Source organism: Porites lutea, chromosome 5 (assembly GCF_958299795.1).
Source record: "Porites lutea chromosome 5, jaPorLute2.1, whole genome shotgun sequence".
NCBI lineage: Eukaryota > Metazoa > Cnidaria > Anthozoa > Scleractinia > Poritidae > Porites > Porites lutea.
The window spans coordinates 15,242,270-15,264,769 of NC_133205.1; the positions used below are offsets into that span (position 1 = coordinate 15,242,270).

At 39.3% G+C, this 22,500-nt stretch overlaps 1 protein-coding gene and 1 pseudogene across 1 annotated transcript in view; both read left to right on the top strand.

Moving 5' to 3' along the window:
- Window positions 1-22,500, top strand: part of LOC140938867 (uncharacterized) — a 145,910-nt gene that overhangs the window by 109,090 nt on the left and 14,320 nt on the right. Inside the window, exons 8-9 of the mRNA XM_073388393.1 lie at window positions 4,200-4,210; window positions 20,187-20,432. Coding sequence (XP_073244494.1) covers window positions 4,200-4,210; window positions 20,187-20,432 — 257 coding nt within the window. The remainder of the gene's footprint in view (window positions 1-4,199; window positions 4,211-20,186; window positions 20,433-22,500) is intronic.
- LOC140936607 (peroxidasin-like) lies at window positions 6,098-18,091 on the top strand (annotated as a pseudogene).

Genomic DNA, 22,500 nt, shown 5'->3' on the forward strand with positions numbered 1-22,500 from the left:
ATTGGCCAATAAAATGTTTGGCCTTCCGTGGAGCGGAAATAAACTTTAGAGGACGCGTTTGTGTAACTAAATTATTATTTTTTTTTGTATTTTGGAGCGCTTGGACGGCGTTAATGGTGAAATATCAATGAATCCGAACGATCAATGCAGGCTTTGTACATTTGTCTTCTTAATCCGTCTAAAAGGAAGGACCGCGGGGGTGAATGAAGTTTTAAAATTTTAGCTCTAAACCTCCAGAAAGTTGGATTTGAGGTGGTAAAATGTGACAAGCATTCAAGTCTAGATCAGCTAGACAGAACGGCTTACCGTTCTCGCCACGGCACAGACAACTAGAGTGCTCTTGTAAAAGCATCCTAGAACAAAGCTAACCCGGCAGCTGAAAGTTCGCGTGGAGAACCAAGCAGAAATTTTGACTGAGTCACAATGCAGGTCTTCCTAGTTGATGTAGCTTCAGTTTAAGGTGCAATCCATTCTTCAAAATTTGTATCTGTAAATCACTAACCGAGAGAATTTAACATCCCGCAAAAAAAAAAAAAAAACACTAACGAGCTGGGCCCAGCATAACAAAACATTGCAGGAAACCAGCGCATTCCCTGACAAAAGAAAATCGCTTTTAGTTATTCAGATCCAGGAGACCAATAAAACGACCTGAAACCCTTATAAAGTCGCGAGAAGAGCTTTGTGTTTCAAAAGAAGTTAAATAAAATGCTCTTGCATTGGAGGGAAAATCTTGCCGACCAGAATAAACAATAACCACAGAAAATTAATATGCGTGTCACGTACCAAACATGACCTCTCAGTATGAAACAAACCTTTGATCGACACATGTCAACATTGTTCGACTAGCCGAGCCAATCAGGCGCTGCGTTCGCTGGCGAACGCAGGTTTTCAAAATCGAGGGGTTTGTCTGTAAGCGTTTCCTTCCTTCCCCTCCCCCTCCCCCCTCTTTCACTTTTTGGCTCTCGTTTCATTTCTCGCGCGGTCAAAACCGAAAGTCCCCTTCCTCGGTATTTCTTTGCCCCGAAACCAAACGGAAACGCTTGCTACGCAGGCTATAAAAAGTATTTTTTTACAATTTTCCCACGATGAAAGCGTTTTCTTTGCGGTCCGCAACTTTTGAAGCTGCGATCTCAGCAATCGGAAGCCAGTTTTCGCCCCGTAGTGAGTTTGTCCCGTACTAATTAGCCCCCTAATTCTCTAGTTCTCCCCGTAGTGAGTTAGCCCCGTAAAATGTTTCAAATAAACAACCGATCCAAGAGCTGTATGAATTATAACTACTCACCTTGCTTCGAACATCCGTTGTAAAAATATTAGCGACATCCCCGTTAGAGCCCAGTTAACTAATAGTACCGATACCAGTAACTCCCGATCCACCCCCCGTTCCTTTCGGTGCAACAACAAGAATGGCACCACCTGTCCCTGTATTGAACATGGCCGTAATCGATACACAGGTGAGACCCACCACATCAAATCTCATATCGCTTGTGAAACTTTCAATGTTATCTATTTGATTCCATGTCGCCTGTGCAGTCTACAATATATTGGAGAAACTAAACGTCGCCTCATAGACCGTTTTAATGAGCACAGACGACCTATACTCAACCCTACTGGTAATTACATCCATACTGCAGTTTCAGAACACTTTCTAACAAGTAATCACTCCGACAATCATATGCTTTTGATTCCTATTGAAAAACTTAAAAATGAACGTGATTCTTTCAGGAAAGCACGTGAAGCCCACCTTATCAACAAATCTAAGACAACTGAGCCTCTGGGAATTAATAAACGTGATGAACTGTGTCTATGTATAGTGTCTCTTTTATTTTTTTGTTATCTTGTCTTTTTAAAGTAGCCACACTATACCACGTCATATTGTATGTAATTTCCGGTCATTATTTTACTTCATATATATTTCTGTAAATTCGTGAAATCTCGATAAACCTGACGACGACTGGTATTGGCCAGGCGAAATATTGCAACTAAACTCTATTTCACGTTGTTTGATCAGCCCCTGCAAAAGTCTCCTTGACTGTAAGGTTTTAAATTTGATCTATTTTCATTGCTGTTTAAGCATTTTGGCATTACTAAGCATTGAAATTATTGACTCATTGGGCAGCTTGTCGTGTAGATAGTATTTCTGAAGGTTCAATTTCCACGTCACACCTAATGTGGACATAAAGACAAAGCTGCCATTTGGCTGTTTACAAAATAAAGAGTAAAGATGGAAGGCAAAATAAATTATTTCCATTCTAAGACTTTCTTAGGTTTAACAGAAACTGTTAAGTCTAAAGTTAATATTTAGGAACGAAAAATAGTGAATGATCAGACAGAATAATGCTACCGTAAAAAAAATCAAAACGAATGATCATTATAGCCCAGTTTATATATGAGGGTACATAGTTTTTACACTCATTTTGTTCAAAATCTTCGGAGGATTGAGCTTTTTTCAAAGAGAGCTCATGGATGTATAAGTGTAAAGCAAGTATAGAACTTGAGTCTATACAAATCATTAATCTCATATAGCACCTTGGCAAAGCCCGAAAGAGATAGCGCAAAGCACAGATATAAGCTCATTGAATGTATACAAGTTTAGATCGAGGTACCCGGTAAAATGATAAAAAACGATAGAAGGTTTACAATCCATATTACATCTACAGTTCAAAAAATCTTGAGGACATGTACAGGCAAGCAAACGCTTGAAGGAGTACCTGTCTAAGACTCCCTGTCGACCATTTTCAACTTTAGTACAGTAGTTTGTTTACGGTATCAGCCCTGGATCCGTTGAGCTCACCATACTACTCTATGTGCGCTGGAAGTAATCTTTAATACTTGGAGATTGCTCTTCTCTAAAATTTTTGGTAAACTTTGAGACGGAGAAGCTCCAGTTGAATGAAATAGTGTAATTTGTTTTCCTTAGAGTCCATGAAGTGTCCTGCTTCATTTTCTGTTTTTGTTCTCTTCCGTGGGTTGTTGTTCTCTCTGACTTTTAGATATCGTTGAGTGAAACAATAGTGAAACTGACCAGGGAGGGGACGGGAAAAATTGTTAATAAGCTCTAAAGTGATTACGTTAAGGTCGAAACCAACCAATATAACTTCTAAAAACGTGTGGTAACCCCTACTTTTTATTATACCAAATGAAAGTTATAAGCCTACTCAGCAAACGATCAGTTTTTGTTGCGAGGAAAATGTCGTTTACGCTATTTTTGAGGCAAAGGCCTGGAGAGAGGTAACTACTGATAACTGTCCAGTTGTGCTGATATTTCAAAAAAAGACGTATAAGGAGCAATTGTTATGTTATCATTTGTTGCTTATTTTGAAACCTTGGGGAAAAATTAACTTTTTATCATTTTTCTAAAAAATGCCTTTTCAGCGTTTTTCTCCATATTGAAGCGCAGTTATTTCTGAAAAATGCGTGGTTACCCCCAGTTTTCGTTTTGGATGTCAATAGCCCCTGACATGACCTACTTGTCTCACATAGTTATTATCTGGGAAAAAATTCTTCCCATTCTCTGAGTGGGAACCGTCCTTAAGCTTTAATAAAATAAAAGGCTAAAACCCCTAGCAGGGCCTCGCGAAATCACGAACCGGATTGATACTTTTTTTCTACGAAATTGGTCAAGGTCTGACGATTGCTGACTTCGAATTCAGGTCAAAATTTCCGCAGAATGATTTCCACCTTTCAAACTTTAGTTTGGTGCTGTGGACGGGTGCAATCACCAAATGACGTGATACAAAAGATTGAAAAGACACTGAACAAAACCCACACCACAACACAAAAGCGAACCAACAATGGTTTGCGCAACACCAAGAAACCTCCATGCATCACACGAGAGCCATGTCCAGCCCTGGCCATGAAATCCAGATTTTCTTCACTTCTTACTTAGTTCTACACTTCTCAGAGGTGTGGAAGTATTTAATAGTCTGACAAAGTCCGGATATTGTCACACTTTTCCCCCAGTCACGAACCCCTTGTCATTCTTTACTTAGTTCTACACAGGGGTACCTAACGACGCTTTCCTCCTCAATACATTGAAAACAATTTTTTAGGCTATCCAGAGTACTTTTAGATATCTAGAAATGAATTCTGAAAGGCGCTATAAAATTTGTAAGTGTTCGGTTATCCTAAGGCAACTTGAGTCTCTTCGAAGTTATTAGGGCTCCAGTATTACTTCCCCGAAAATGATAGAAGGAATTTAGTTTTTACGAAAGTGAGAATTTTTCTAATTCCTCTCTCCATCGAGCTTTTGAATCCGACAATTTTGGGTTTCCTTTTTACTACGAAGAACAGACTAACCTGGAGAATGAAATGTGAAAAATTAAACTTCAGAAAATCGTAGGGAATTTACGAAAATTTTTACATGAATGGAACAGTCAGCTGGAAATTTTGTTTCTAGGCAATATTTGCTTCTCCGAACAGATATTTTACAGAAAATAGTCGTTGGCTGCCCCTTTCTACACTTCTCAGAGGTGTGGAAGAATGGAATAATCTGACAAAGTCAAGATATGATGTCACACTTTTCCCCCTAGCCCAGAACCCCTGGTTGTTCTATAACTAGTTACAGACTTCTCAGAAGTGCGCAAGTTTGGAATAGTCTGACAAAGTCAAGATATTGTGATTCACACATTTCCCCAGTCACGAACCCATTAGTCGTAGACGTACCTGTCTTAGATAAGATTTCCTTTTTGTTGTTGATCCCTTGTTGAAGTTCCTTATTTAATTTTTGATAGGGTCAGAATTTTTTATGTTATCTTTGCGGCACGTACCAATACTAAATTTGTTGCCCCCTCTTGCCTTCACAGCCAATGTCCATCATATCTGTTATAAATTATCATGAATGAGCGGGCAGTCACTCTGTATATACTACCCAGAGAAGGAAAGAGGAAGTAAAGAAGTATCGGTGTGCTTTTCCATTGTTGTCAAAGTTGCTTTCCTTCCGCTACATTTTTGAAAAGAGACATACACTCAACTCTCTCTCAACAGACACCTCTAGAAGGTTGCAGACACCTGGTGTTGGTTCCTGCCGTTTTTTTGTTATTTTTCTGTATCTATACTCTCTCAGGACACACACCCTTTAAAATGGACAACAGACACTTTTGAAACCGTCAACGGACACTTAAGAAGTGTTCTATTGAGTGAAAATACCTCAAAAATACATCAAAACAGTATACCATAAATTGCCTTTTTTATTATTTTGCAGACTAATTCCAATTCGCAGACTCTATCACAAGACGCCTTTAGACCTCTAAGCAGTGAACGTTTGTTTGTAATGAGCGCCGATTGTTTGCACAGTGAGAGAATGATCCTACTTTTCTATTACATTGCTCCAATTTTAATTCAGTGTTTTGCGCACAAAAGACATATATTTATTCATTCGCCAGTTTGCAAATAGGTCCGGATTTAGTTTCTTGTACTGGAGTCACATTGTTTGTCTCTCTATAAGCCGGACACCTCTTGAAGACATCACATTTTTTTTCATAGAATTTGTATGACAGCTTTGTACTTCCCTTATTTGCTCTTTACTTCCCCTATTTCCCGGTCTTACTTCTCACGGTATTGGATTTCCAGTTTCTAGCTTTAACAATTCCGGGTCTGACTAGTTTTCAGGGGACTTAATTTTCCGGGTCTTAGTTTTCCGTCTTAGTTTCCTGGGTCTTAGTTTTCCGGGACTTAACTCTATGGAACTTAATTCTTTGCTCAGTATTAGTTTTCCGGGCACCCCTCCACATTGTGTCGAAACTTTATAATTATGATAAAGAAAAGTATCTTATATATTATTTTGAAGAGAATACCCGCGGAAGCCTATCGTTCCCATAGAAGTTCCATTTTGCAGATTTTGATTTTTAACAAGACGCTGTCGAAACGCCGGATAAAGACCACAGCTAATCTCTTAAAACTTGAGAAAAATGATCGCGCGAAAGTAGCGATAACCTATCCTTTGTATCAAAGAACATAACAAGGAAGTTTCATAAACAGCAGAACAACGCTGGCACGATACTTGAGAAGCTGGTGTCGTATAACAGCTGAAACACTGAGTGTTTTTAAGCAAAGTAGCCGAACACTCGCGAGTACAGACTTCAGCGGCACTCAGTACAAAATGACTGCTCAGAAAGAACGGAAAAAGCCTTCCTTTCCCTTAATTCTTTCTGTTTTGTCGATCGTGTTTTACTGCGCCGGTTTTCTACAAGTAGAATTGGATCTAAACGAACAGAAGAAGAGAATACAAGCTCTTGAAAGCATCGAAGAGGCTAAATCACACACCAACATTCTTGATCTCGTAACAAAGAGCAAGGAAATCACTCCTGGTAAGTTTTTGACAAAATTACTAAAAAAAAAAGACTCGACGTTTCAAAACAACATACACAGCCACCATCTACTAAACAAACACGATAGTTTGGCCTTTTATTGTACTGACTGCTGCCGGTTAAATAAGTCTTAAAAGCCACATGTATCTCTAGTCATAATGGCATTTGTCTCAAACGTCGTATTTAACTCTGTTCGCTGTCATTATTCTCAGTAACCTAACAATAATTTACTAAAATTAATGCATTAAGTTTGGCAGATGTGAAGTGCGTCGTTTAAAAACCTGGCCTAAGTCATTCACTGCCGAGCTAAAGGGACTGAACCAGCCATGAAAGATATGACTTGACGCGAAGATGTTTTTTTTCTCCTTCTGGTCATAGTTAGTAGAAGAGGCCCGGCAAACATCAAAGTTCAAAACAAGGGTGCTGTAGTTTATGTTGGAAGCTCTCTGACCCTGCACAATCCATTGTTTTTTGTTCACAAATTCTTGTGACTGAATAAATTAAGGCGATGTTTCTATTGGTCAGTAAGTTCAAAATGATGGGAACGCAATTAAACGTTGTGCACGTCCCAGGTCCGAAAAAGCTGACAAAAACATATAACAAAGGAGTCTAACGGGTTTCTTAACAACTCCACTATAATAACTATGTTCTGGTTTATCCTGACTGCCGAACCACAAATACGTTAATGTTCATCTGATACCGAGCTAAACAAGCCATCAATAGAGAGAAGAAGTGAGACGTCACGTTATCATGGTAGCAACATTTCTGGATCACAACAATGGGGAGCTTAAGGAACAACGACAGCGACGGCAACGAGACTGGTAAAAAAGAAATCGGTTTATTTTAGCAAAACAACAACTTTGCACGTGTATCACAGTTTTTGGTACACTTCTCAGCCGTCGTTGCAGGTCTGCGACTTGAATTTCTAATTTCACGCGCCCGCTTTATGGAGTTGGTGAACACAGAACAAGAAATTTCTTTTAATTTTCTTTTACTAACTCGATACATTCCTTTCGGATTCAACCCCAGACAATTTCGCCAAGATTCTACAAGTTACATGAAATTGAATAAGATCGATGAAGTTTCAAACCGTGCGAATTCACTTTTTAAGTGACGTTTTCGCTTTGTTGTCATCCAGAAATTTTGCTACCATGGCAATGTGACGTAACGACTTCTCCTCTCTATAAAATCCGCGCTTAAATCTGATGTACAGGTTGGGCATACTGACGGTTATTGTGTCTTTAATCCTAGATTTAAATCTGTTAATTCCACAGAGATCTATCTAAAAGACCCACAGTGTGGCTTGTAGTCTGTATGCCAACCTGGCGCTTCTATCGCGGCAAATTACACAGAATGTTGCTTCTGCTTATTTTGTAATAGATCTTAGATCCTCTCTCTTAACGAAAGCAAAATATGAAAAAATTTCGTTTTTTAGGTATTTTACTAAATGAATATCGTCAATATCATTATATTAAGAAACGTCGTCTTTTAAGACCCGGAAGTCTTGGATGTTAAATCTTGCAGTTACATATTGATCGACCTTCCTAACTATCGGGCGCACTGTTATTCAGTGGACATAAAATTAAATCCTGCATGTTTTACGATACATTTAAATCACAGCTAAGCCAGTGAAAAAATATTTTTAATTTCCGCTTTCAGGCAAATCGAAAAAAAATCTTTACCAGACAACCCCATTAATTTCTTTTAAATTCCCTCTCTAGATATTTTTAGGGTAGTAAAACTCGCTATTATCATGAAAGCTTGTATGGTCTTTTTTTGTCCCTCTTCCTTTCAGTATAAACAGAATATTGTTGTAGTGACGAGAATTCTTTACAATGAGAAAAACTTTACTGATTAACAGCTCCTCGAGCGCTCCGAAATATTGGAATCTGGATCATAGAATTCTGGAATGCCCTGAACGACAGTAACTATTGTGTTACATTTCGAATTAAAAAAAGAATCAAATGTTGACAAATTTTAAGAGCCAACGTCTGTAATTTTCGAGAATCGGTTGACAGTCGTGAATTTTTTTAATTTCTTCATATTTTGCCCACATAATCTCTATAGTACACTTATGTCAAAAATCACATTAAAACTTGTAACGGCTTTTTTATTTTTTCCGCAAAGTTTAAAAAAAGCCAAATCGGCGCTCTTTCGAGTATGAAATTAGCGAAAATTAAGCATTTTCTTCGCGCTCGTACATAAAAACGGGACGATATCTCTTAATGAAATCAAGTCACAAGGAAAACACAGACTTGTACTTGATAATTCTGCAATTATCTTTAGATAAGCTGTTTAAATGTGACTGTGTTTCAAAAATGGCAAATTTGACCTAACTTCACCATCGAAAAAAACAATTGATACATGGAATTTCAACATGAAACAAACACTTTTTTAAAGCACATCAATTGCCGTTTCTTGTGTTAAAAATTTTTTGGCGGCATTATAAAAGTGCGTCGCTGAGACTCCAAAACGTGCTGGGTAGTTTCGCACGTTGGAACGCTGAAAACAAGCTAGCCGCGACGGTGTAGGCACACAAAAGTTTTTGCTAACTTAGCTTCTTTTACAAGGTACTCATTACGGGAGGCTCTTAAAATCTTTTGAAAAACGCTTTTCAATTTGATGGTTATAAAAAAGAACTGTTAAGTAGACTAACACTGCATTGGATTGCACGCAAGTAGCTGAAAAAGACAACGCTGTAAAGTTCTCATTGAGTGTAAATATTGACCTCGAGTTTCTGAACCTAAAATAAAGCCGCTAGAAACGGCGTCCTAGCTCTAAATGGGATTCGAGATCTCTAAGATTTACTTACCACAGTCGTTTCAACTGCAAGTGGCCGCAGTTTACTGAAATCTTCCGTCGTTTAGCCTCGGACTAAACGCTGTGATGAGTGATGAAGCCCGCGTGTAATTTGAGTCTGGTCACGCAACCGTACAGATAAGGATAAATCATCGCACGAGTGTCAGGAAAAAATAAAATGACAATTAACACTGTTTTTTTCAGTTTTATACTTTATATTCCCAAAACATGTGGAACTAAACTTGATTTTAGGATGTCACCAGCCGAAACTCAAGTAGAGAAAGAAAAAAATAGAGTAAACCGGGTCTGCAAAACTTTTCACACTACTTTTCTTTTATTTGCACTTAGCCTTCTGAGCCTTTGCTTGTGATAAACTAATCTTAAAGGGACAGCGTCCCGATTATGCGCACGCGCGAGTGTCATCTGTTTTTTCTTCAAAAGACAATAGAACTGTCAAATTGACTCGACAAGATTTCCTTCCGGACCGCACCGCCGACAGAGATTTGTTGTTTATATTCTCAAGTAATATTTTAGACTTTCGAAGAAATCTTTCGTCTTATATAAAAATTTGGCTCGCGGTTCGAAGACTCATCGCGATTTTATCGCTAGCTGGGCCGCCTCGCGACCCGAAAATCTCGTTCCGCTCGCTATAAAAACATATTTTCTAATCTGAAACTCGTGTCAGAGGTCAATCGCTCCAAGTCCAGTAATATCTGCCTCATTTGCTCGCGTTCTAGCCTCAAACGTTTGAGAGACATAAATAAAAATGCAATCTCAACGCTATGAATCATCACAAAGGTTAGTCTGATATTATGATAGAATGATATTATGATTCATGTTACTAGTTTTTCAAAACGTGTAGCGCCTGTTTGTTCGATTTTGTCGGCCGTAGGGAGATTCATTGAAAAGTTTACTAACGCGTCGTTGCAAAACGACGGTCTGCATCACGAAGCTCCCCTCCTCAAGATCTCCTCAGTCACATCAATGTCTCAACGGTTTCTTTGTTACAGTCTTTATTGTTGCTGTTTCATTTCTGCGTATTCCTTTCACAATTATCTGAGCTTGTATGGAAGCTAGCAGAAGAAATAAGCCTTCAATCTGCATCAAAGTGCTTCAAATCTTTTGGTCCTCCGGCCAACGGCAATAAAAGTAACGACAAAACATCCAGATTTTGCCCAAATAGAAACTTAACAGGAACAATATATCATTGATCTATAATCCTGAGAAGTTTTAGTGTCGTATTGAACCCGGCCAAGCGCGTTGCAAACGGATTTTTCAAGATTCTCTTACTCTCCTCGCATCTTTTGATTTCGCGACATCCTGTCCAAAAATCAAAGTTTGGTGCATGCGCAGTAATAGGATACTGTTCCTTTAACCCCGCTTCGCGTATAGACTTCTTTATCGATCACCTCAGTATGAATTGAGGGATTTAGGTACACACGTACGCCATATGCAACATGAAGGTAGAGCAGGGAAATGGAAACGAGTGGAACTGGTTAAAGAAAATTGGCCAATGCTCCGCAAAAGAACATTCCTGAAAAATCACAAATCGACATTGGACAATGGACACATTTGATGAGCGAAATACAAGTATTTAACATGTTTAAATTAGTGAAAGAAGAATTGCTTTGCTCCTCTGCAGCAAGGGCATCCTCTGGCGAGACCTTAACCTGCTGTTGACGAATTGTACATTATCTGATCCCTCGCCCACCGAACAGAGGCCCTTAAAGGCCAGTCTACACAGTATGGGGTTAGACCAGAATGCACGTACTGCTAGTTCCCGCCTGAAAAAAGGAATAGTCACCTGGCTCTGTCCGCCACCACCCCCCGCACTTGTTCGCAGGCTAGAAAATAAACCAATTCGCTGACAAGTTCTTTTTCATAACGTCAAAATCCGTCGCGTAAATGAAAAAAATGCCTCAGCCATTTTACTTACTATCTTTTAACCAAATACGTTGCGGAGAAAAGAGGGAAAAGGCTAAAAAACAGCCTTTCATTTCTTTTTTAAAATTTCAGATGGAGAATGCCCTTTTCCTAGGTCTGCACCTGCAGTGACTTGTGTGCTAAAACTCCTTCGTAGTGGTATCTCTCAGGCAAAAACGACCGCCTAGCGGCGAGGAGCGAGGAGAGAAGTCCGTGGCCATTTTGGAAAAGAAAAAGAAGTGTAAAGGCAGTACCTTTGTCGCTCAGAAAACGTGCGTCTGCGTATATAATTTTCTTCAGGCCGCACAGAGTCATCAATTAATGTGCCTTTACGGACCCCTTTTAAATGAGCAGCCAGCATGGCCAGTAGGCTGTTCTGGAACGGTACAACGTGATTTGTTCTCCGCCACCCGGAACCAAACATTTAGCGGTGGTGAGGAAAAACTTTTATTTTTATGCGCCAATTTTGTGGATCAAACAAAGTCTGCTAGCTCTAAATGTAGTGATAAAGACATGAATTGTTGTATTTGTAGGGTTGATCCTAATGGAGAACCCATTCCCAACCAGCCCACCCATCTCCTCCTCCCTCCCTAAAGTAGACTTTTCATGACGTTAGCATAATCACCTGAGACCTCTTGTAAAGTTCACTAAAATAATAGCAAGCACCTTCGTAGCCTGTTCACAGACCCTCTACTTTTTCATTAGCGATCGTCTAGTTCGCGTATGAAAATAAAAGCCGCGGGGGATTTATTGACCAGTAGAGCAAGGGGCTCTCTCTCCGGCGCTCGCTTCGCTCGCGTGCTCGTCTATTTTCGAAACGAAAGAGGAGTGTAAAAGCTGCACCTTGGTCGTATATCATTTTCAGTTCAGGCCATACAGAGTCATCAATCAATGTGCCTTTATGGACCACTCTATGAGCAGCCAGTAGGTTGATCTAGAACAGTACCACGTGATTTTTGTTGCACCGCTACACGGAACCAAACATTTAGAGGTGGTGAGGAAAAACTCTTACTTTCATGCGCCAGTTAAGTGGCTCAAACAAAGATCACCTAACGTAAATGCAGAAAACCTTACTTTTATCATTAGCATATGGTACTCTGTTCGATGTTTGGTTATTGCCCTACATACTCACGTGACTAACAAGTCAGGAGCATACCAAGTGAATTACGACATCTTTTCTATGATCGCAAAACAATCAGCATTACTGGGGCCACAGGCGCCACAAACCAAGTTTAAATATGTGCGAGATGCTATACGAACATACAACAAAGACTTGCACCGTAAAACACTTATACCAGGAATTTCTTTTCCGGCGCGTTACGCGTCTCGCACTTCCGGAATGTCATCTTCCCTCGTGTTGACAGATTGAAAACAAATACAAACTTAACTTCGATTCTGCCGTGATGTAGAATTTAGTTACCGGTACTGTGACCCCGTCTAGCATTTAAATTCAGGTAAGTAAATAACTTTTCTGATTTTAAGGTTTCAATACGATTAAAACTATAGCAAGCGAGCATTTGGACAATATTTCCCTCTGCTAACTGTGATTTGAACTGCGTTAACACAAACATCAGCTAAGGATATACTTCAATACAGTTCTTGTCTCATATTGAAATTCTGTGTACCAACTAGGTTTTTACGATGTTGAAATTAGGTCAAATTTGCCATTTTTGAAAAGTGCCGAGACCGTGTTTCTTCTTGCGGCCGGTACAGTCACAGTTTAAAACGGTTTATTTAAAGTTAACTGCTGAATCATAAAGTAAAAATGTGTGTCTGTTTTTTGACTTGATTTTATCTAGAGATATTATTCCGTTTTTATGTACGAGCGCGAAGAAAATGCTCAATTTTCGCTAATTTCATACTCGAAAGAGCGCCGATTTAGAGTTTTTCAAACTTTGCCTGATTTCTGAAAAAATAAAAGCTGTTACAAGTTTTAACGTGATTTTTGAAATTAGTGTACTATAGAGATTATTTGGGCAAAATATGGAGAAATTCAAAAATTCACGACTGTCAACCGATTCTCTAAAATTACAGACATTGGCTCTTAAGCTTCTGCAAAATAGCGTTGGGAGAAAAGCATTAAAAAAAACAAAAACACAAAACAGCAACAACATTAGGCCGCGTCGAGGAACATTCGAGTCTGACCGGAAACTATCCTGTACTGATATCTTTTCAATCGCTGTTAGCATCGCAGGCGTAAGACTGAGCGAGTCTTGCCTGTTTTGCAGAAAATTTCCTAAAAAAGATTTCAACTGAACTGACCTGGGTACGCTTATCAACGCTTGCTAAAAATTCTTTTCTCATCACTTCTACATAAAAAAACTTTTATTGTTAATGATATATGAAATAAATCATATATGAACTGCCAGTGCGATGCTCTACCAACTGAGCTATGAAGCCACTGACGTTGGGAGCAGGTCAATTGTGGGTTCATATGTTCCCGTGAAAGAAATGAGTGTTAATGATATATGAAATAAATCATATAAGAACTGCGGAAATGAAATGAAAATAAAGAAATGATCGTCGCAGTGAACGCAATTTTTGCAACTGCGTAAAGAAGCCTGAAAAAAAATTCAGTACTTCAACGGGGTTTGAACTCGTGACCTCGCGATTACCGGTGCGATGCTCTACCAACTAAGCTATGAAGCCACTGACGTTGTGAGCAGGTCAATTGTGGGTTCAAATGTTCCCTTGAAAGAAATGAGTGTTAATGATATATGAAATAAATCATATATGAACTGGCTTCATAGCTCAGTTGGTAGAGCATCGCACCGGTAATCGCGAGGTCACGGGTTCGAACCCCGTTGAAGTCCTGAATTTTTTCAGGCTTCTTTACGCAATTGCATAAATTGCGTTCACTGCGACGATCATTTCTTCATTTTCAAAACTTTTATTGATGATCATTAAGCTTCGTTTAAGACTATCAAGGGGTATACAGTACCCCAATAAACAATTGTAAGATAATCAATCACTACTTCTTTATTATTTAAGTGAAAGAGGAAGGGAAGGTAATAGACAAGAATGTAGGAAAAATGTAGTGATACAGCTCTGAATAATTATGGTATAAGGCATTTGCCTTAAACAAAAATGCTTGTAAATTATTAGCCAGCGAATACAGCAGTCTCTCTTCGCTCCTCGCCCCAAGGGACGTCTACGCCTCAGCGACAGAAATTCTATATTGATGACGCAAATTAATGCTTACATAACAAATCTGGTCGTCATGGAGTCCCAACTGGAAATTTCTTCGATTTGTTGTTTCTCCTGGTCGATTGTGGTAAAGTTTCGTGTTTTTCCGTGAACGAGCCTCGATGTTTCTTCTAAAAAAGAATATATTGCACGAATCTTGACTGTTTTTAAGTAGATTCATCCCGTTTGCATTTGACATTTGTGGCCTTTTGTCTTTTTTTCTGTCATTCATAAACAAAAGCAAAAACAACGTAACTTCTACGTTGGACAGAGTTTACGTCATCAGTATGGAATTTCTGTCGCTGAGTCGCAGACGTCACCTAGCGGCAAGGAGCGAGGAGACACGGCTGAATCCGAAGGCCAGTAAATGGTTTGGTGCCCGACTTTTTTTTTGCTGACAGTGATGGAACAGATTAATGTTGCATTTTCAGACGCTCATTCCGATAAGCATCAAAGGGAAAGGCGCAATGCTGATAATATCAAGAACAAGAAGGGAAATAAAAACGTAGAAGCAACAATGCTTAAAATTTTGTCAGAGTTAAAACAGCACCACTCATTATCGCAAAGTGGCTCGTGTCTCCCAGGCCCTCCCGGGCCACCAGGTCCGAGGGGGAAGAAAGGGCCCCGTGGAAAAAGAGGACAGAAAGGAGACCAAGGTATCATGGGATCATCTGGAAAGAGCGGCAAGCAAGGAATCATGGGACCTGTGGGTCCGAAGGGTGATGCTGGACTCAAGGGACAGAAAGGAGAGATGGGACCTGCAGGCATGCCGGGAGCTAAAGGAGAACATGGTGAATCGATTTCAGCTCCTGTTGTTGCAGTATCCCCTAAAACACTGACAACTAACGAAGGTGGATCAGCCTCGTTTCAGTGTTCAGTGAGTGGTAATCCTAAACCTGCACTAAAATGGAGTAAACTGAATAGTTTGTCACAAATAAGTCCCTCAGTGGTGTCAAGAGGAAAGCTGCTGTTAAAAAGGTGACGGGATTTGACGCCGGGAAATATAACTGTTCAGCGGTCAATATCTTTGGAAAGGCGCATGCAGTGGTACAACTTGTGGTAAATGGTAAGTTTGTTGTGACTTGGGCGATTGTATGGATAGAAGGTCGTCTTTTGTTATTTAAAAATAATACGAACACTACGCAGAACTATTCACACCTTCCTTGTTTTTTTTTTTTCTCAAACTAGGTTGCAGCAATAGAAGCCTCCGACACATTAAAATGCTGAAGACTTTTTCCTTTCCATTTACTTGAGGGTCTCAATGGGGTTAACCGATAGGCGTAAAACGGCCAAAAATTTAGTCGATAGCCGTAAAAATTGAAAAATTTTAACCGTTAGCCGTAAATAGAGTGAAAAAGAGTTAACCGTAAAAGAAACTGTTCCCTAGATTTGCTACTTTTAATGAAGGTACTAAACTCACTTATGGTTGCGTTTTTTATTTCCCGGCTAGTGTGACTCCGTACGCACGTTAGGCGCAGCGCCTTTTAGGTGTTGACCAAGACCTAGGCTCCATTTCCGCCACTCTCTCGGGGAACTATAATTTTTTCCATAGCGAAAGTGAGGCTTCTTGCTAAGGATTAATATTTGTGATTTTCAGGAGGTCGTGCCCTCAAAAGACTAGTGAAACAACACGCAGAAATGTCACTGTTTGTAAAACAACAATTCCCTGTTTTTCTCTGACGCTACGGCGTCTTCTCACGCAATCTCGGTCAAAGCATTTCGGTGGTGAACTCGCTCGGACCACGTGACCCGAAATGCATTAGCCGCCCGGAATAATGAGGCCTGCTAGTGGTGATGGTGTCATTGTTGTTCCTACAGTCCTTCGCTATCATTAAAAACACTGGACACGGGAATTTTGTTATTGGCCGTTTTCAAGCTAGAGCTAGAAATGGATTATCTGTCTGAGACTAGCCTGTTTACAGTCGCCCTTCTCCGATTTTTCTGAGGGGAGGGGCGGCTGTACACAGACTATCTGGAACGGATAATCCCGTCTTCAAACTGTCCGTCGGAACTGACGGATAAAGTCAGGTGGATTGTTCATTCAAAATTAAAACTATTACAGTTTCAAATTAATAAGTATTACCTATCTGACGCGAATCATCAAACGGATAACCCGTCTCACACGAATAATCCGTCTCTGGTATGAAAACGGCCATTTCTGTTATAATGAATGTCGCGCCCCGGCCTTGACTTGGGCATTTGCGTGTCCGCTTTTGCTTTTTCACAAAGATTATTTTTAAATTGACTATTGACATTTCTGTGTGTAAAATAATATTAGAAGTGAAATACTTTACAAAAAGTATGATCTATCAAATTTTAAAATTTTTCAAAAGAATAGCTTGTTTCATCCCGAGATGATCCGAAGACCTTTATTTTGATTTGAAGATACAAAAAACGCAGGTTAATTAATATTTAACTTTTTGAAACAAAAGAAGTTAATTTTTAACTTTTTTGTTAACCGTAACTGAAAAAAATTAACCGATAGCCGTAAAAGAGCCAAAATTTTAGCCGATAACCGTAAAAGCCACCACCCCATTGAGACCCTCTTACTTTAGTCAATGAGTGCTCTAAAATATATAAAAATTTATTGAAGCTGTAGAACGAATAATTCAACGTAAGGAAGGTTATAGCGGTTATAGACGCACGTTTTTTAGTTGGGAAAATTAAAGTCTGAAAAATTTAGAAGCGCTCTACCAATTGAGCTAACAAGCCAATCGGAACCGGGAGCTGCTTATCTGTCACTGATGTCAAATGTTCGAACTTTCAAGATTGATATTTTTCAGGCTCTCTTTTGGTAACTGGGAAAGCTACGGCTATAGCTGCGGTGATCGATATTATCTTTTACATTGTATAATCTCACTTTTTATACTGAACACTGCTTTCTTGGTGTCTTAGGGACAATTGGCATCTCATTTTATTTATGCAAGTCAAAGAAAAGGGGTGAACTTCCTCTGTCAAGTGCATATTTCCACAATTTTCACGACTTGTGTTTTCGAAGTAGGAACGGCCTTTGAGTCCCTAGTATATATCACAGAAAACTCTTTCCGAGATAAGCATCGAGTGACGTTAAAAATAGAACACCATTTCCTGGTTTTCTTCCTTTTCACAGAGAATTCGGAGTTTTTTTTATTTAAAGTCGTTTTGCTGTGGTTTGAGCACTTCTGTCTAGGCTTTAGTTCAAACTAGTGATGAATTTGTTTCGGTATTGTTCAGATCTCATCATATTTGATACTTATTCTAGTTTCCAAAATTTCACAATTAAAGTAATTTTCTTTGCAGTTCACCCTCATGTTTCCCTTTATTCGGGACCTCATCACACTATTGAAGGAAGTAATTATACTCTCCCATCCTGTCACGTGACTGGGTATCCTGCGCCCGTGGTCTCATGGAGAAAGTCATCCGGTCAATTACCCCAAGAAAGAGTGAAGTACAACAACAGTGCATTACAAATTCTTCATCTTCGTAAAGATGATTCTGACTTTTACGTCTGTTCAGCATCAAACCTATTGGGACGCGTTGAAAAAAAAACTCTCTTAGTTGTTGTTTCTCCTCCACGATTCACTGTTAAACCACCTGCTACAGTTGTTGCGTGGGTTGGTGGAAGCTTGAAGTTAAACTGCAGCGCTTCTGGTGATCCACAACCAGTCATCAGGTGGAAAAAACAAGGATGGCAACTGCCCGTTGGGCGTAGTCATCAGATCAATGGTTCTTTGGTCATACGAGAAATTACAATGAGCGATAAAGGGAATTACATATGTGTTGCAGTAAATGCAGGAGTCTTTAAGTTGGAGACTGTTACCTTCACTGAAGTTAAGAAAGGTCTGTTACAAGTCATTTCTATGGTGTTTTCTACCGTGTTAAAGTTACACACTGTTTGAGGAATATAACAAAAGCTTAAGAACATATGGCTGAGTCTGTTTTCGCCATTCGATTGGTCAATTTGCGGTCCGTAACTTGCTATACGGACCAAAATTGCAAAGAAAATGCTCATTTCGGAGCTCTAGATCTCTTTACCTCGGAAAAAAAGGTTCAAATTCTATCAACCTTGAGGACTTAGATTTTGACTTTGTCCTTCAACATTTTAAACTGTGTTTATTTGTGAACGAAGGCGATGAAGAAACTAACTCGTAATCTTATCGAAGAGGATTCTAGTCAGTGTTTGAAAATTTTATCGTAGTACACAGTTCAGAACACGAAAATCGACTGACAGAGATTCGAGATGTTTTTCCTAAGAGAAAATGAGTAATTCCTTCGACAAATATTATAACAAACATGCCCGCACCCGATCATCTTGACGAGCTTCTTTGTTATTTGCAGTGGTTTTCCAAAGACCAACGAAAGAAAGATAGAAGCGACTCCGAGCCAGACACAATGTCCAGTTTTCAAAAGACTCCAGCGTCACATTGGCGAGTGAATACTTACAGTGCTCTTAGTTTTGACCGAATATACTTAAAAATATGTCTGTAAACCCTGAGGACTGGGATGTTGACTTTGCCTTTCCAGATTTTAACCTAGGTTTGTTCGAACGAGAACAAAGCTGATGTAGAAACTGAATCATAACCTTTCCGTGGAAGAAAATATGGTCCGTGTTTGAAAATTTTAACGCAGATCACGGTTGAAGACGAGAATGCACTGGCAGAAATTCGAGAGGTTTTCCCAAAAAAATTAACCAGCGAATCTTTGACAATGACAACAAACGTACCTTGAAAATCTTCTTTGCCTTTTGTGGTGTTTTTTTTTTTACAAGGACCAACGGAGGAAAGATGGAAACGACTTCGAGAAAGACACAGTGCCAAATTCACAGTGCCCGGTTTCCAAAATACTCCAGCGTTACATTAAAGTGCTAAAACTTACAGCGCTCTTAGTTTTGACCCAATAAACTTTTTCAACATGGCGAATTTGTTTTCAGTTTCTCGGAAACCCTTTGTTGTGTGCTGTTGTTTTCGTGAGCCAATAAAAACTTTCTTTCTTGACGCCTGTCAAATGACTGTCAAATCGCGCGTCCTTCACTTGTTCCCGGTCTCCGAAACTGGAAGAAGCCATATAATAAACATCTTATTAGCCTTGTTTTTGCGTTTTTGCGGTCCGTCTACGGATCCTCGTTTTTTTCCATCGATTTATGGCCCCCGCGCTTCGCTATACAAACACAGGAAAAAAGTTTTCTATTGCTTTTATAAAATAAATTTCCCGAGAAAAAACGCAAAACTCTTTGTATGGCACTGATTAAAAGAGAAATTCTTACCAGTCGCAAAGTCTTACTTCGGTGTCTCCTAACGAGGGAATTTCCGACGCCATATTGTTTTTTTATCCTTTGTGCGGCGCCCTGCAAAAAATGCGTGCGAGTGTCACACGGTATGGCATAATTAGTGCTAACAATAGCACTTTTGGCTATTTCGATGGAACCAGCCCCCGGGGGGGCACTCCCAAATGGGTAGGGTTTTTGCGCCGTTTGGTCTTAAAACGGGTATAGATTTTGGCCATTTTGGTCTGGAATCGGGTATGGTTTACGACAGAACTACGGTTGTGTATCAATGTGTTCGTCGTTTTAATTCCAAAAGAATAAGAAAGAAAGTGTAAAATACGAATTCGAAGCGGATTTTAAGAAATCTTTTGTTGCGATTTTAATCTCAGCAATGATGACATAAGTTCTGTTTTATGTAAACATGTAATGTTGCGTTTAATGACCACCTCCAGGTTTAAAAACGGGTTTGGATTTTAGAGGCCATGTCTTGAAACTGGTGCAAAAAAGGACATTTATTAGTTTGAAATAGGGTCATGATTTGGAGAACCAGGAGGCACACCCCCACCAAGAATTTTCAGGAGTACCCCCCCCCCCCCGGGAACTAACTAACCCCATCAGTGGAAAAGGTATCCAGTTACGGTTTCCTACCATGATTATGGTTCCTGGACCACATGAATATAACTATAGCAAACGTTTTGTTTGTTTCTTCGATTTTTTCTTTATATTTTCAGGTGCTCTCAGTTCATCCAGTATTCTTGGCAGCCTTGATAGCAAGTACCTTGGCCAGTTGAATTCCTATTTAGACCCAGTCCTTCAGAATCCAGGTTGCAGCAGGTTTGTGAGGTGTTGGCACGCTAAGACAGATGGTTGGGCGGCATCAACATTCCACAGCAACTGTGATGGAAAGGGTCCCACTGTAACCATCGTCCAAGTTGGTAGCTACGTATTTGGTGGATACACTGACAAGTCTTGGGGTGGTGAGTATCTGATTTCATAACAGAATTAATCGCAGAAAAAATAATACAGTAGTGTGCACACTTAACAATTTGCCCTGCTAGCTTTGTCACTGGCACTGCTACTTTTGTCACGGACAGTGTTACTAAATAACGTTTCATGTAATGTGACATTCATTTGACTTCTTATTTATTAGTCTTGGTCCAATCCTAGTGGTTATCATTTATCTGTGTCGCACACAGTTCGTGTTATAGGGAATGAACAGTTTATTGCATATGGTGTACAGCTCTACACTACAGAGTATCTTTGATGGAAATGGTGCCACTGTAACTATTGTTTTTGAAACATCGCTAGTTAAAACCCTGTGTACTGGTAGCCAGATATTTCGAAAACGGAGCTATTCTTCCAAAAAAAAAACGCATCCACACATAGTGTATACAAATCATTCTCGCCCGTCCACACGGAAACGCTAAGACGATGGTAGGATAGAATCTCTTACAGGGCATGCGCTGTATGACTTATGACATCATTGTTTGAAAAGAAACCTCCGTTCGTTTTCTCCCGTCCACACGAAAACGATACGCCGGCGTTTTTTAACAAAAATTCCACTTGGGACTGTTCTCGAAAACCTGCGTTTTTGGTGCCCGAAAATGCTGTTTCAGTGTGCTTGTGGACGAAAGGCTAAAACGGAGAAAAAATCCATTTGTTTTCAAAAACATCCGGGTAGAACTGGACAGGACCTAAGAGCAAGTCAGTAAATATCAAGTGCGGTTACACATAACAACATGGTAAACGTTTAGCGTGGTATAATTAAAGGTTAAATTCCCACTATATGTTGTTTGTAGATTCGGATAATTTAGCAAAGAATGGCTTTCTTGCTTTGGGTAGCAAAAACCCTTGCTAAGTTAGTACCACGTTAAAATGTTACGGGCACTTTCTTTGTTCTTTTTGACGTATCCATGGATAATCCCCATCTAGTATTTATTTTGGCAAAGACCGATAACTTGCACTGCCCCCATTTGCCGTGGTAAAAGGTTTATTCATTTATAATACTTGTTAAATTAAAATTAGTTCAACTGTTTAGAATTGTACAGGACACAACATTTAAATAAAAAAGGACACAAAATATATACAGGGAACGGCGAATAATAAAGTGACCAGAAAAGAAAAGAATTGAACAATTGTTCAATTTTTTTAACCCTTTGGCGAAGGCCAGTTATGAGGGAAAAACCACATTTTGACCAAATATTTTTTGAACAGTTTGTCGGCCAGTTAGCAGTGAGTTAGCATAGAAATGGATAAGAAAGAGATTTCCAACACTAATACTGAAGAACCATGATAATTTTCTGCTAATTGAATGTAATTTTAAACAGCTTTTTTGTTTTTCGCGCATAGCGGATCTACTTCGATCTTTTTTCTCGCTCTCTTCTCTTTCCCTTTGCCTTTCTTTCTTTTTATAGCCAGTTTTGTTGCCCACCTTATCGTCTTTCTTTCACATGCAATTTTGACTGCCTTTCTTTCCAAGAAAGGGACAAATTTAGTCTGCAACGAGTAGCAGGTAAATAGCAAAATTGGCAGTGAAATTTTTCGCCAAATATTGCTTGTTTTTTGTCTGTAACTCTGTTAGGATTGGTCAAAATTTTCTAAGTGAGGCACCAGTGGAAAGATCTATCCTCGCTTATTTTGCTAATTACCATCTTAGTAGCTTAAATGGAAGGATAATACGCATGGGTAGTTATGGACCAAAAACGACCAAACCGGATTTCAAACAGTTAAGCAGTTTTATGTGACACTGACTTCGTATCAATAAATGAATTAACATTACTGTTGTCAAAACAAGTGAGTAGAAAAAAGAAAACTTGCAATAACATAAATTATTTCCCGTATCTTGAATTGGCAACTAGCCTAGTTGGAGGCTAGTTTGACTTCAGTTGGTCTTATTTTTCATATTGGTAAAAACCAAACTCGAACAAAGAATCTATTTGTAGTTTGTGTTCCTGCAAAATGAAAACAGATATTGAATGTTTTTCTATAGAGAGAGGAGGAACAGATGTTTTCGCAGGCTATACATATTGTAGCTTTCACATTTTA